General features: G+C 43.2%; 1 protein-coding gene across 3 annotated transcripts in view; it reads right to left on the bottom strand.

Moving 5' to 3' along the window:
- The window catches only part of LOC100865094 (neo-calmodulin), a 48,259-nt gene that overhangs the window by 22,685 nt on the left and 9,939 nt on the right, over positions 1 to 15,635 (bottom strand). For 2 of the 3 annotated variants that reach the window (XM_003689522.4, XM_086906395.1), the window contains exons 2-3: positions 10,084 to 10,459; positions 6,698 to 6,841 (exon numbers count right to left, since the gene is read on the bottom strand). In XM_003689522.4, the coding sequence (XP_003689570.1) occupies positions 6,698 to 6,841; positions 10,084 to 10,459 (520 nt within the window). Of the gene's footprint in view, positions 1 to 6,697; positions 6,842 to 10,083; positions 10,460 to 10,869; positions 11,059 to 15,635 lie in introns of those variants that run through there. The other variant, XM_086906396.1, reaches the window with a different exon arrangement.

Genomic DNA, 15,635 nt, shown 5'->3' with positions numbered 1-15,635 from the left:
ACTTGATTTTTCAAGGAAGCGACAATTTTCCAGGAATGGGAAATCATTGGGAAATGTCAAAAGTTTAAATTTTTATCTCCATTGTCTTTAACTAAATAATTATTTCTTCGCCGAGAAATGTCTTTCTTGGCAATTATCTTCGAGCAAACAATCGAGTACTGTGTATACAGACTACGTAACTCGAGCTAACTGTTGTCACAAGGCTTAGATGCTGAAGGTGGAGTTAAAAGATGGAAGAACGCGTGAGAACGTGTTGTGTGTACCTAATCTATTTGTCTCTCGTTTGCCAGGGGATTATTTATATCGCAATATTTCATCCAAGTGGCACATTTAATGTAACGAAGATTCGAGAAGAAAATTTCAATCTTTCGAGATAAATTTAACTTATCGTGTCTAGGAAACTGCAGCTATGAATTAGAAATTAACGTTATACAATCTTGACGATTTACGAACAACCGTGAAATATAATTTGTCACGAACCTCTTTATATTCTTGCCAATGTTTTGTCTACGATAATTGCATCTAATTTATAATCTAGAGACTGAAGATACGTGTCTATTTGTACAGATACAGTGATTACCTTTAAAAGACTACCTAGCGATATAACTATTTTTATCTCCTTAGTTCAACACGGTCCTGATTATTCTTAATTTTACACCGAATAATAAATTTTTCCGCGAATTTTCTCTCCTCCATCTCAATTTCGAAAATTATTCTCAAGTGGATACGATTCGAGAATGTTTTTTCAAAATATTGAGGAATATTCTCGAGAATTGTCGACTCATAACAAACGTCTCGTCTCCGTCGAAACAATAATAGTTATCTCGTACGTGGAAACGTGGTCTGATTGGTAAAACCCAAAGAAACGCAAATCCATAAAATTTACACGTATCTTTTGCAGTAAGCAGTAAGTTAGATATCGTTCAAACAGAACTCTTCATCCTTCCCCTTACACCATCCAAATATTATTCCATCGTAGTGTCTCGCGACTTAGCCGCGATTAACGTCTCTTGTACTTTACGGAGGATTTCGAACGGTTTTATGCACGTGAAGCGTGCGTAATCGCGTGTCTAACTCGACGCTCATTTGAACTTATGCACACGAAGTTATCGCGGCAACAACGTTTACAAAGATAAGCAACGTTCGTTCGTACGGCCGATTAAACGTCCAGGCTAGGCGTGAAGAATTACTCTTAAATAAAAAAAAGAGAGAAAACGTCCTTCGTTCCTTTTTCTTTTTTTCCACGACAAATTGGATTATCGCCGCGAGATTCGAAATGGAAATCGGCGGATTTCTTTTGTTCCACCGACTGGAAACCTTTCGAAATCGACGAAACTGTTATCATGTTTCCGGCTAACCTGTTCCAATTAAAAAAAAAAAAATCTACCCGAAATCTACGCCGCAAAAAAAAAAAAAAAAAAGAATAGAAAAATAAAACAAATGACCTCTTGGCGATATGAAAATTAATAATTTGGATTATACACACGTTTGATTAACGATTTTACACAGTTTGTTTGATAAACGCAGAATTATCAGCAGTCGAGTCGTAATCGCGTAATTCTTATCGCTAATATGCTCGCTTCTTTTTAAAAAAATTTACGAAAAATTTACGACAATTTTTATTTTCGAGATTTTACGACTTTTATTAGTCGTAAAAAAAAAAAAAAAAAAAAAAGAAAGAAAATTATCAGTAATAGAAATGACTCGTCAGAAAATCCGACGCGAAATGAAATCTAAATCGTGAATTAAGCAAGCGAGGAAATTTTAATTGGTGGACATTCACCAGGAATTAACTTAGATTCGGAAAGTCGCAAAATGGCTTGTCTTTGTACACAAGTTTGCCGCGCATCGACTTTTACTCCGTTTACTCCGCTTACGTTTATTTTTTCTTTTTTTTTTTTTTTTTTTTTTGAACGCGCGTATGCTCGGACGCATTGGTATGCAGGTGGCGCACACGTGGACGCGGTTCACGGTAAAGTACTCTCGGTTTACTTATCCGGACTTTGGATGGGAAATTTCAGGAACGCGGCCAACGACATAATCAGAGTAACCGCGCACCACTTTGGAATCTCTCGACGAATCTTGAGATTCCCCGTCCCAGCTCGCCGAGTTCATCGACAAAGAGCGTGGCGGAAAACCGCTGCTCTCCTTGAAAAGTAGTCGCTTCGCGATCCTCAGCCACCTCTCGCGGAATAAATTAGAGCTTGTGCGCAGCGTTTCCTCCAAAAAGAAAAAAAAAAAAAAAAGAAAGAAAAAGAAAAAAGAAAAAAAACGGTATGTCAACATACCCGCTAATTCCTTTCAAAACTTATACTTCATCCGTTGTCAAAATTTTGTTTACCGGGGAAGAATTATTTTATTTATTCTTTTTCTCTTTTCTCTCTCTCTCTCTCTCTCTCTCTCTCTGTTTCGAACAGGACAGATTTCGATTTCGTTCTGTTCGGGATTCCATCGGGATTCCCTGCAATTTGTAAACTGGCGTTAAACTCGTGAATAATTGCGAGTAAACGTAGAGCGAGGAAAAGGAAAAAGTATGGAGAAACATGGTTTCATGAAGGCGCGATAGCAACACCAGGGATCACACCCCTACAGATGCAGAGAAGAGGGCATAAATTTAAAATTCGTCCCGCGTTTCCGGACTAAGGAAGGATCGTGTAAACGGTAACGAAACGAAACACGGTGGCTGGAATAAAGCGCAATTCATTCAACCGCATTTCCCGCGAGGGAAACGTACAGAAGGCAAAGCGGGATGCGTCTCTCGTTCAATTTGTTCGAACCGTGAAGAACGGTCCCTGCTCATACCCTTGATATTAGGATCAATATGCACATATATGTATAACACCGTGTGAAACGTCTAAATATTATGTCACGCGTGTTATTATATTATAACACGATTAGAAAATTGGTAACAATGATACGTACACACGGTTATCAGACAGATAACCGTCGCTTCATCGATACGTTTCACACGACGCGTGGCTCCCGCGGAGGTGGCGTCAAAGACGAGCAGAGGAGGAGGAGGAAGATTAGACACGGAACTTAATACGTCTCTGATGGATCTTGTCGGAATATGCAGAAACCGACGCACACGCAAAATTACAATCGGGAAGGGATCGTTGTTTATTCGACAACACGGACGAGCAGGATCAGTTTGTTGGCGCGGCAATAGTTAGAATTTTGATCGTTTTGTAAATCGAATCCGTACTCGCAGTATCGATGGTTCGCTTTGAAAGAGAGATTCTCGTGTTGTAGGAAATCGAAACGGTGCTCTCACACTCCCTCTATGTAACGTACGCACGCTCTGTGTACATTAGACAGTATACACGAATGTTGTTTTTTACATTTCGTGCAAAACGTTTTAATCCTTCCTTTCCATGGTTACAACGCGCATTCGTTGCCAACGTTTGGAAATATTTCGCGAATATTTATCCCCCGTATTGATAAATGTTAGTCACTTGGGATGGAACGGGAAATTTAGGTGATAAAGATAACGGTGATTCGGAAACAGCGGCGCTGCTCGGTAACGATTCATCGATCGAAAAACCATCAAACGAATCAATTTTAATTGTGATTCGTTCCCCGGCCTCGTCTGCGTTTCAACCTCTAAAAATAACACGTTACACGGAAGCGTTACGTTTCAAAAGCGTGGACAAAAATCGAGCGAAAAATCGAGGACGATTTGATAGTCGTCGCTCGATTTGAATTTCGTCGCGTATCGGTTTGTGATAGAATGAATGTTCAAGAATCTTCGCAACACGTTCCACGATCGATAACATCGGAGGAAATTCTGTGTTTCCTGTTTCTGTGTCTTGATGAAATCGTGTTTGCGAAAATACGTAAAACGTCGTGATATTGAGATGCTGCTTAAGATTTCGTTCGTTTAAACAATATGTCTCGTTCGGATGAACGAACGAATGCCCAACGAAGTATCTTCAAAATTAACTTGGACGAACTTGTTCGATGTTAACCCCGCCACCCCGTTGCAGAATGGAGAGACGAATATATTCCGAGCACTTACTTACTTACTCACTCGCCCTTTTTCGTTCATTCATTTAAAATTCTCGCCAATCTCCTACCTTTCCCCGACATTCAAATTCCTCTCGCAATTTCTACTCGTCCGACAACTTTCCCTTCGACAATAGGAAACGATAGCGCGTATCGTGCGAAAGTTTCGACGCGATGAAATTGATTCGCGGATTAAAAATAAACTCTGAAATCCGAGATTCTCGATCCCTTCGCTAACTGCAATTTATACCTTCCAGCCAATCTCTCACGACCGCTAATCCCCCCCGTAAACCTGGTGACTCGTACGACAACCAAAAATCAATTTACGCCTCCAACTTTCTCCGTGTTTCATGCACCGTGAATAGCGATCCCAACACGCGGCTTCGAGTTACACTTCGTCCATGATCATTGCCGATCGACTTCCGCAACGACGTCCAACACGTCCAATCGACGCGGCGCTTCGATTGACGTTCGATGCGCGGAATGGCCCGGTTGCCACTGGATCACGGTAAGTCGAGACCGTGGCACAGGTTCAACGGAGAAGTGGATCCATTGAAACGAAGCGATGGATGTCGGATCGAACGATGTCATCGTCGCTGGAATCTCTGCTGATATATATATATATACATATACAAATATATTTTTTTTCACCGCTTTTGTGTCCGTGCGCATAGGAATATTCCGTTCTTTCTTTTTTTCTTCTTTTTTTCTTTTCTTTGCGCGCACACAGGCAAACGTGCATTCATCGGGGCGTGCGCGCGCACTGGTCTCGTTTCGCGTGCCTTGCCTACTTCTAATTACTCGTGCATCAGCTTCCAAGTATCGAAATTCGAATACGATACTTGCTGGCGAGGTAGCATCGGGACGCGAACACCAGGTGTTGAAATTGGAATGATTATGCTTCTATCCTGTTTAAACGGGAATTGCGTAAATGCCATTATCAAATATTGGTTACGTTACGTTTGGTTAAAGGCGAGACAGTAAAGACAAATTCTCGTTAAATCCTTGGGTAACATTATTCGATTAATCCTCGCAGCATGCGCAACGGTTCGAACAATCCAACTTGTAATCAAGTATCTTCTTCGTGAGAAACTGTTTAAGCGAGACGAGATAGATAAACGATAAGAAAACAAGGATTCTCGTTGCCTCGAGGAGAAAATTCGAAATATTGCGTAAAGAAAATATAAAACTATCGTTCGCGTCGATTGGATCATTATACATCGATTCGTCCGTCGTTGTTTATTTAATGGCCCGTTGGAAAAATTAATAAAAATCGTGTCAACGCGATCGAAGCTTTCACAGCGAGCGTTCCTCGGCGTAATAACTTGGCGTCACATAGAGAGGGAAAATTTTACGCGTCGTAAACACGATTCGCAATTGACCACGACAGCTTTCGGATTCGTTACGGCAAATGGGCCAGCGTGGCGTTTGTTTAGACGTGCGGGTAATTTCGCGGAACAATTTCCGTTTTAACGGAACGCCTTTCACGCAGCTCAAGTACGTGCAATTTTTATTCGATTCCTAGCAATTGGATTAAGATGAAATCTCGCGTGTGCCCAGATTTTTCTGCGTCAATTTTCAATCATCGACCCGTGCACGAACGGACGGCTAATCTCATTTTATGATATTCTGGCATAATTTGAACGAGCAACTCAAAGATTTTTACCGTCTTTCGAATAAATATACGAACGTTCTTAATAATGATATTTCAGTTTCGAAAGACTTTTATCGCAAAAGCAGCGAATCAACGACGCCCGCGATAAAGGAGATTACCTTTTTTGGCGAAGGAGGAATCAGCAACAGGTATCGATGCCCTTGCATGCATCCCACCGTATATCGAAAAAGCGAATCCGCACCAAGAGCGACCCGATTTCTCTCCACGGTATCCACTTTCGTTGTTCCCCCTATTTTAGATTCGGTTCACTTGCCACTGTGATAACGCGATAAAAAAAAACACAACGAGGGTAGCCCAATTTTCAACCCGCGTCTTATTTTCCTATCCTCCAGTAAGAAACTGAAAGAATAAGGAAAAGAAGAAATCTCTTCGTGGGAATGATCTTAATTCTCAACCGTTTCATTTCGTGTAAACGTGATCGACGAAACGTTTCATCTTTCTCAATGACGCCCGAAAGACTGTGCAGCCTTCGGAAAGTTCGAGGCGAGAGATGCATCCAGGTCGGTAAAAAAAGCTTCTCGTTGTCGGAATAATTTTCGAAAATTACGCGCAATTAAGACGCCGCTGAATCGGTCAGAGAGAAGCGTAACACGATTACGCGAGTTCGAGGGATCTCGATCCAGTTGTACGTTGTTGATCTGTATGACGTCCATCCAAGTATTTCGCGAAGCAACGAAGCCGATTTACTTGTTGGAGAGCGCGCAAGGAGAGCGGTGTCGCTAACGAATTTAACCACGTGGTCGGGAACAACGTTACGAATTTTAACGAATCGTGGTCCCCCTCCCCCTCCCCCTCCCCCCGTATTCCTCGACCGCGTTTCGTTTTCGCAGGATCGTTGAATATTAATGGGAAATTTTCGATTAACACCACGTCCGAGCGTGGGTTTCGAGGGTGGTTGGATTTCGTTCGCTCCGTGATACACACCCTTTGTTAATCCGGGTTAATGGAATAGCGTGCCGTCTCCACCGTTTCGAAAATATTCGGGAAAATAATCGGGCGCAAAGAAAGAATGCTCACCGTCGATGTCGATCTCCTGCAACATCGTGCGCAGCTCCTCGGCCCTCGCGAATTGCCCCAGCGAGCGCATCACCCTGCCGAGCTCCTCCTTCGTGATGCTTCCGTCCCCGTCCTTGTCGAACAGTCTGAACGCTTCCCTGAATTCTAACAACAGATTAAAAAATAATGTTCGATGCGATTAAGTAAATATAATGTAACGTTCACTCGAGTATTCTTCCTTTCGTAGTTGTGGAGCAAAGTATAGGCGGTGTTCGAGATTGAGATTCGGGCGAGAAGGGAAGAAGATTAAAGGCGCCTGAGAGAAGTGTTTGAGCAACTCGCCACGGAGTGGCGCGCAGCGAAATTTCCTTCCGGTCTTAATGCATCGCCGTTCGAATCGCGTCCTCACCGACTCCTCGGTTATTTTATTTAAAACTCTGTTCTACGATACGATCGTACACAGTCGCTGGAATAATATTCTTAAGGAATTATTCTCGTTCTGCTCTACTGGAATGTAGAGGAAGAAAGAGCGAAACGAGTCTCGCGGGGAGTTATAATTATCGGCGGGGACGATCGAAATCGAAGAGAATTGGACGAAGACGAGGAAGCCGAGGAAGCCCGATCTCTTTTTCCCCGATGAAGGGTTGGAAGGGTAAGGGTCATCGGGGATGATTAAACGATCCGGTCGATAACATCCTCGCGATGTTTGATGCTTGCCACGATGAGAACGATGAGGGAAAGGACAAGCTTGGTCGGACTTGGATCGTCGGTGCTTGACTCGACCGTTTAATAGCCTCGTTTCACGGCCCATTGATTTTGTACGTACCGGCGGGGCTATGGTTTTCCTATAAGCACATTCTGCACCGGCGTATCTGCACGCGCTATTGTGCTCGAGCGAAAGACAGAGAGAAAAGAGGGAGAGAGAGAGAGAGAGAGAGCGATTTTGCGCTAATGGATAACGGGGGAGAAGAAAAACCGCGGGGGAAGGGGCGACGACAAATAGATGCTGCTTAACCCGGTTACTGGTTTGTGCGGTTTTCTGATTTTTTTCTCCCCCTCTTTTTCTTCGTCCCTTCTTTTTCTTTGCTTTACGTTTTTCTTTTACGTGCGTGCAAAAAAAAAAAAAAGGACGAAAACGATTCGAAAACAGTTGGCATCATTAGATGGAATGGAAATTGGAAAAGAAAAAGGAGGGGATGGAATGATTTCTCTCGGACGAAATTTAAGAAAAATAGCGCGGTAAAAATTTCGAGAATATCGTTCGACATAAATAACGGGGATTAAGCCATTAGTTTCTATGTTTCCAGGAAAATCTTCTCGTTTGCTTGAAACGCGAACCGACGATAAACTTTCGTCATTCGTTTCGTGGAGAAAGTAACGCGGGCAATTTCTCTCGAACATCGCACATCGAGAAATGTTTTTCGTGAAAAATATATCTATCTATATGTCTATACATGTATATATTTATATATATATATGTATATCTATGAGCAGACTGCGGATTTTTATGCAGTTGAAACGTGTTCGATGTTAAATTAATATATAGAAAATACGTATAAATATGACGAATTAAAATATATTCGGAAGATAGAGGAAAGAATGTTTTATTTCGGTTTGTTGCCGAGACATTAGGATTCAAAGTTTGCATAATACTTAAGATGGCGCGAAGATTATGAATAGACCCGTGACCCAGTGACCTATTAATTTTTCGTGAAAATGCTTTTCTATGTTTTCTAGAAATCGCGTATCATTTTTTCCCAGAAATTATGTCTGTCGCTTGTCCGGTGTTCGGGATAGATAATCCAGATGAAAAGAAACGCGAAACGATCGCTCGCTCAATGACCAGAAATTATTATATCTCGTAGCGCTTTAAAATTTTTCCTAATTTATGATAAACTTTTAATCGAGCTTCAAAAACAAATTGCACGACAATTTTACCGTTTATCCATTCGTTAAAATATTTTAGATCGATTTTTAATTGCCAATAAGTTAAAAAAAAAAAAAACAAATGTCAAAAATACGTACTTTCACTTACACTTCTTTTTTTTTTCATATCGATCAATTTTTGAAATATTGCATACCTATTACGAGTCGTTCTGTATCAAATATATATATATATATTTTTTTTTTTTAATTAAAAGTCTAGGAAACGAATCTATGAAAAGAGCGAGGCTTAAGCGTAGACGTATCGTGTCGAAAACAAACGGTCGAAAACCATAGCAGTCAGTTGGAATTCTAAACGAACGTACGTCACGATACTTCTGATCGCTTGTGACGTAAACGTCAAAAAAAGCAGTTGCCACGGCATCCAACTCATAGTTAGAAATTTAGTCTCTTCGTGATCCACTTGTCAACGTGTGACGAGGGAGCTGCTCGTTGCGTTCGTATATTCCAAGTTTCTCCCCTGTTTCGACAGAGCTAACGAAGTGGCGGCTTGTAACGACGATTCAATATGCTATACGTAGCATAACTGAAACGCGAAACGATTCTTTCCAATTTGCGTGCAAAACATAAGCCGCGCAACATCGTCCTTTTCAGAATTTCTTTCATGCGATTCAGGGATTAATGATTAATTAGGGGAAAAAATGTTATACTTGATACTTCTGTCACATCCCCGTGCTTTTTCTGTTTATATAATTTTCACGGTGAAAACACGGTTGTCGAACAACAACGCAACGACGAAGTGATGTTAATTAAATTGATAGTAACAGGTCAAAGTGATACGGACAAATATTTGAAAGACAACGATACCAGCAGCTCAATTTATGAACAATAGATAGGGGATTGTCAGTGTATATTGTGAATTTTCATTCTCGCGAAATGGATCTAATTATGAGTATAACGAAATGAAAACACTCGCTAATTAATCATGGAAAACGACAGAGAGGTATTTAAAATGGAAACAATTTTATATCCCCGCGAATTCTCAACTATAAACTTACATCGCGTTTATTTAAAACGCATAAATTCTGTATAATACGATTTAAAAAAACAAGCATTGTGTGATATTTATTTCGCGCCCGATAAAATATCCTCAAAATGTGATTGCAGAAATAATATTCCATAGGGATATCGTGTCCGAAATATAATACACAAGATGAATCGTGAACGGATATTGTTAGGTTTCGTCAAATTGAATTTGTATTAAGCGTTACCCCGCTTAATATCACATTTTACGCTCGAAATTTAAACAGAAAATCTTCATTTTGTTGTTTCGCCGCCCGCGTCCATTAACACGGTTGGAAAAGCAGCTTCGACGTAATTAACACGAATCTCTTTCAAAAAAAAAAAAAAAAAAATGAATTTTAATTAAAAAGGAATCCGATCTTGCGTAATTATTAATAAACGCGTCGAAATGACAATTAGAGAATGAACGAGTAGGTTGATAACGTTGACCAATCACTCACCTTTCATTTGAGATTTCGATATATTGCTGGGTATCTTGGTGGACGACTCAGAGGCGGATTTTTTCGGCGACGCGGGTAAGGAGAAGAGGACGTTGGTCGGCAATTTGTCGGCCTCCGTGGACGAGGAGGCGGTGAGATACGTGGTCGACGTGGCATGGGGCTGCTCCCTCTGCTCTGTCGCGGTCGACGGTATCGACGCCTCTGATTCCGCGGCCACGATTGACGTGACAGTCATCGTGGACGTGGACGTCGGCGTTGTCGGCGTGGTCGTCATCGTCATCGTTATCGTGGTCGCCGTCGACGTCCTCGGGGAACAGCCGCTCGCCGCCCCTTCCTGCCCCTCGCTGTTCCCTACCGTCCCGCTGCTCTGTCTCGTCTGCAAACAATTTTCGTCCCTGCCTCGTCAAACGTGGCCGTTATTGCTATCGTTCTCATCTTTCTGTGTTTCCAAATTTTAAAAAAGAATTGAATCAATTGAATTTCCGCGGAGGAGAGGCGAATTTTCTGTTCTTGATTAGACGAAAATTTGATTAGGGGAGATCTCTGCGAGGAGGAAAAAAGAAAAATCCTTGCGAAAGCTAGTTGCCAGTTATGAGAAAAGGGTAAAAAAAAAGAAAGAAAGAAAGAAAGAATCGCGTTTTAAATCGTTTTCCAATCGGACGAGGGATCGGGGTAGCCACAGGTGGCACGACGCGCGTAACGATGGACACGGTTCGTGACACGGGGAATACAACGGGATATCGAATCGAGAGGGAAAGAGAGAAAGGTGAAATTATGTTTTCTAACCGAGCAGAGGCGACCTCTCTATCTCTTTTCACATTAAATTTGTTGGTCGAAACGCGGCATCGTCGATTTGGCCGACAACCGAGAAAGCAAATATATATCCGATTCGACTGCTATTCGAGAACTGAGACGAGATTGGTCCAGGTGGCGAAAAATGCGCACGAATCCGAACGGTAACGATCGCGAAATGTCGGCGGTACTCGCAGTTTCGTGGCTATAAACTTGTAGACACGTACCGCAACCGTATCATCGTGCGAAGTTTATGGGTGGCCGGCTTAGAAGCCAACCACAAACGTGTTTTCGCGCTGTTCTCGGTAATCGTGTCACGCCTTGATGGCCGGCTTGACATTCACCTCCTCCATACGACGATATATTGCCGACAATATCAACACCGAGTAATTGATGGGAGTAATCGATGCGGTCCGTATCATCAGGAGGAGATCGATCAGATTTCGACACGAGGATGTTCTCGTATTGGTTAATTTGCCCGATTGAATGGATATCGATTTTGAATCGTACCCCCGGGACGACGGATAAATTTTAACTTTCTTCTAATTTTATGTGTTGCAGTAAAGAAATTAAGAAGAAGAAGAAGAAGAATAACTTGGCGAGAAAGTTTGTCAATTACGATGTAATTCAAGCTATGGATCATTCAATAACCGCAATGAAAGAGCTTAACTTGGAATCGAATTGTGAATTTGTGAAAGGAGGAGGCAGAAAATGTATGGCAGAGTGTGTATTTCGAGCGTCGAGAAAGGAAGTTACGACGCGGTTAATTCTGTTTATAAAGAATGCGAAGCTTCGTGTTACACGGCGACGATAAAAGGCTCTCTCTCTCTCTCTCTCTCCTCCCCCGTAGAATCGACATAATGCATACACGTCACGACGATAAACCTGGGATCAGACCACTCGTTGCAAATTGCCGTCAAAACGAGAAAAACATCGCTCGGGGGCGCGGATCGGGCACAATCTTTCGCTAAGATCAAGCTTGTACATGCGACCGCTATAAATTTCATATTCTCTCGAGCGCAGAGAAATGGGTGCTCGTAATTTTCGTTTTCTCGAATATTCTCGCCACGCTCGAACTGAAAATAGGAACGAATTAAGTTTTTTTCTTTTTCTTAAACGTTTGCCGCGGAGAAATCAAAATTTCGATTCGAACGGACATGAGAGAGAGGGAGAAAGAGAGAGAGAGAGGCGTTCGATTTATTGAATTCCGAGCAGATCCTGAAAATTACACGGAACATCCGTGGGGGAGGGCTTTCGAATTTTAAAGCGAACCGACAAGAGAAAGTTTGAAAATTTCTTTTTTTCTTTTTTCCTTTTTTCCCCTTTTTTTGCCCCCCCTCTCTCCTTTTTTTAAAAGTGAATTTTACAACAAAAGGCCACGAATGAAAAACCTCTTCGCTCGAGGTTCGTTCTATCGTCGCAAAAGAGCGGTGATAAAATCGAATTCTCGTTAACTCGTCACGCGTTGGCCGATCGCTCGTGACACTTTTGTCCTCCGGATTTCGACGATTCCTCGGATCGTGCGCCGTTTTAAATTACATTTCATCGCTCCCGCCCACTGTGGACAAGGCGAACGTAGACTATTTTAGACCAGGAGGGGTTCAAATTCCATCCCCGATCCTCCACGCGGATTTCTCGTTTCTGCCTCGTCTTCACTGACCGCATAAAAGGGCGTGTCTTCGATACCTAATTATAAAAGCGGTTTTAATCCTTCCTCTCCGTAATCGCTCGTCCCTCCCTTTCTTCCCCTCCCTCCCTCCCGATTAACCGTTATCGGACGTTGTCTTTAATTAGCCGCGTAATTAAAATTCCTTCGGCCGAAACTCGAAAAGCATCGGCGCAAAAATAAACCTGTCGAGAGGCGTCCGACAAACGCCGATTATCCGCCGCGAAACCCGTTTCTTCGTGGAGCGACGGTTCGCAACGAAACTAGAAAATCGGGTAGATCGAGGTAAGAGGACCGAGGAACGAAGGAAGGAAGAATTACCCGCAACGCTGCCCGTTGCAATCTATCATGCGGATAATTCGATTACCTTCCAAACCGAGATGGTCCAGTTGCGAGTCGGCTAATGAAATAATAGGGGACGATATTCCATCCGCCAGGCGGAAATTGCATTGCCACCGATCTTCCAAAACATCGTTCCAATCGCGGAATTAAGCCGGAAGCCGTGGGATTCGCCCTCCTCGTCTCGATCTGCCAAAAGTCTGGCGATGAGCACACGCGTGGTCGACAACCTTTTCGACACTCCCCGATTATTTCCCCCGTCGAAACTCGATTAGCGACAACGAGCAGGACTAATCGCACGAGGAGCTCGTATCGGTGAGATCGTACACACACACACTCGTGGTTGTTATCGTCCCCTTGGTTCCCCGCATCTTTCGTGGCGAGAGAGAGAGAGAGTGGCGAAATTCGAATGGAAGGCCGCTCTAACTCGATCAAGCCTCGCAATAAACGCTTAATTAACTCGTCTTAGAGGCGAGCAACCGAACGAGCCCGGTGAACGATACGACGAAAGGGGCGCTCGATAGAGTTGGAGGGACGATTAGATGGACGTGGGAGGAGGAGGAGGAGGAGGTAAGTTAACGATCCCGAAGAGGACGATGCACGAATCTTGGCGCAATGATGGTCGGAATGCGGCGGCGGTGATTAAAAGGAACGCTTTCTTTGAATACCGATGAGAAAAGGCGGCGCAAAGTGGAATGCCTGATGATATCGCGCAATTTTCTGGGTTAAGACGTTTAATTAAAACGCGCGATCGGAAACGCGGTGTCGGCCGGAAATTGTGCGAATTTCATTGAATCGGCGCCGGTGGATCAAAGTAAACGAACGTCGTGGGAACGTTCGCCTCGCCTCGAGCGTAATTATTCGCCGCCCGTTAATCGTTTCGCGTCAATTAACAGCTCGCGAAACGAACTTCTAACCTGTTGTCGCGAAACAAACGTTGCGACTCCCTCCCCCTCTCTTGGATCTGTGCAAATCGACGGTATTTTAGGGTAGGAAGAAGCCAAGGAAGTCGAGGCGAAGCGTGGAGATGAATTATTATATTAGAGAATTGGAGAAGCGACACGGGGCGAGCGTATCGCGGAGGGAAAAGGTTGGAGATGCAAAGCGGTGGATGGGGGAAGGGGTGAAGGAAAGAGGAAGTTTTCGAAGGGTTGAGTCGGTGGCGCGATAAGACTCGGCACTCGATCACTCTTGTCTCGTATTTTGATTGAACGAGAAACGAGAAAACTTCGACTGACTTGAACGCGCTGACGATTTGCATGCGACTACCGAGTCCGTGCGGCCTGCATACAGGAGATAGCATTTTATGCCGCTATTAAGCGTTTAATTTTTTTTTATTTTCTCTCTCTCTCGCTGGAAAGAAGATTGGAGAAGATTGGCGGAACTATCGAGACGTAGTTTTTCACAAGCAGTTTTTCATAATTGATCTTGGAGGGACGAGGAAAAAGCGAAACGATCGATTTCGAATATTCGTAAAATTTGCATAATTTTATGCTTCTTGTGTAAAAAAAAAAAAAAAATCAACACCCTATCTCGCAGATCGTATCGCGTTTTTCAAGGAAAAAGAAGCGAGGCTACGTAGCTATAGCGACGCTATAGCGACATATCTTTAAGTATCTTCAACCGGAACAAACGTTTATTCGAGAAGTTATACACACATATTCCGTCAAATTTCACCGATTCCATCCGGGATTAGCGCAATTCGTAGACGACCGTGTACGCCGCGCGTCTTCCCTCCGTTCTACAAATTTCGCCATACGAAATTTACATAAACGCAAACTGGTGCGACAAGCTGGTGTCCCGTGGTAAGCGAGCAAGCAACTGCCTGCTCGACGTTATTCGATCAACCACCGAGAATCCCGGCTGCGGTGACCGCGTCTGAAAATCTTTCTAATATTCAAGAGGTTTTCTCGAGATAACTAGATAAGACACAGCGGCCGGTATATCAGAGCATGCGGTTAAACCGCTATCCTCTCTCCCTCCAATCATTTTCCACCTACAACTTTTACGACCTTCTCGAGAATAACGTCGAAACTTGTTCCCACGTGCGTGGGGGTACAACGAATCGTTCTCTCGAATTCGGCGAGAGGTGTTGCGCAATTTGACCAGTACTGCTAATAATAGGGAATCACCAAGAATTAACCGATTAATCGGCAAGCTGGAAAGGGAGAGAAACGCGTTGAGGGGCGAACTCGTTAGCGTTGCGGCTGACCGCCCGTTCACGACCGATTTCGCCCAACACGCCGCCATAATTCAGCTTATGAGAAAGGAAATGATGCCGAGCTGCCGATATTTCTAATCCTCCCTTCGAACCCTCCCCAATTCGAACGCTCGATTTCGAATGCTTCGATCCGTCCTCGTTGTCCAACGGACAATGGCCGATTTACTTTTATTCTTTTCTTCTTCTTCTTCTTTTTTTTTTTTTTTTTATTACGAAAGAAAGATAATTCTTCCGATAACGAAGGTTATCCGGTAACGATCGATGGAAGGAAAACATTTTACACCTCCCCCGGTAAGGGTTGAAAGAACAGTTATCGCGATTTTCTTCAACGCGGGATAAAGGTTTATCTTTTGACGGTACGTTTCTTCGAAGACGATGAGTGGAACGGAGGAAGATAGGAACGAAGGGAGATCGAAAGAAAACACACGGCCTATTTCCCCTATTCCCTTCCCAACATTTTTCCCTCTGTTTCTATTAGCGCAATCTTTGCCCAAAGGATTGTTATTATTTCTTTTTTTTTTCTTTTTTTCGATA

This window comes from Apis florea, unplaced genomic scaffold (assembly GCF_048593485.1).
Source record: "Apis florea isolate Af1SG1 unplaced genomic scaffold, ASM4859348v1 contig_2495_pilon, whole genome shotgun sequence".
Lineage (NCBI taxonomy): Eukaryota > Metazoa > Arthropoda > Insecta > Hymenoptera > Apidae > Apis > Apis florea.
Note: the sequence above shows the minus strand (reverse complement) of the source record. Positions and strands in the feature narration are given on the sequence as shown.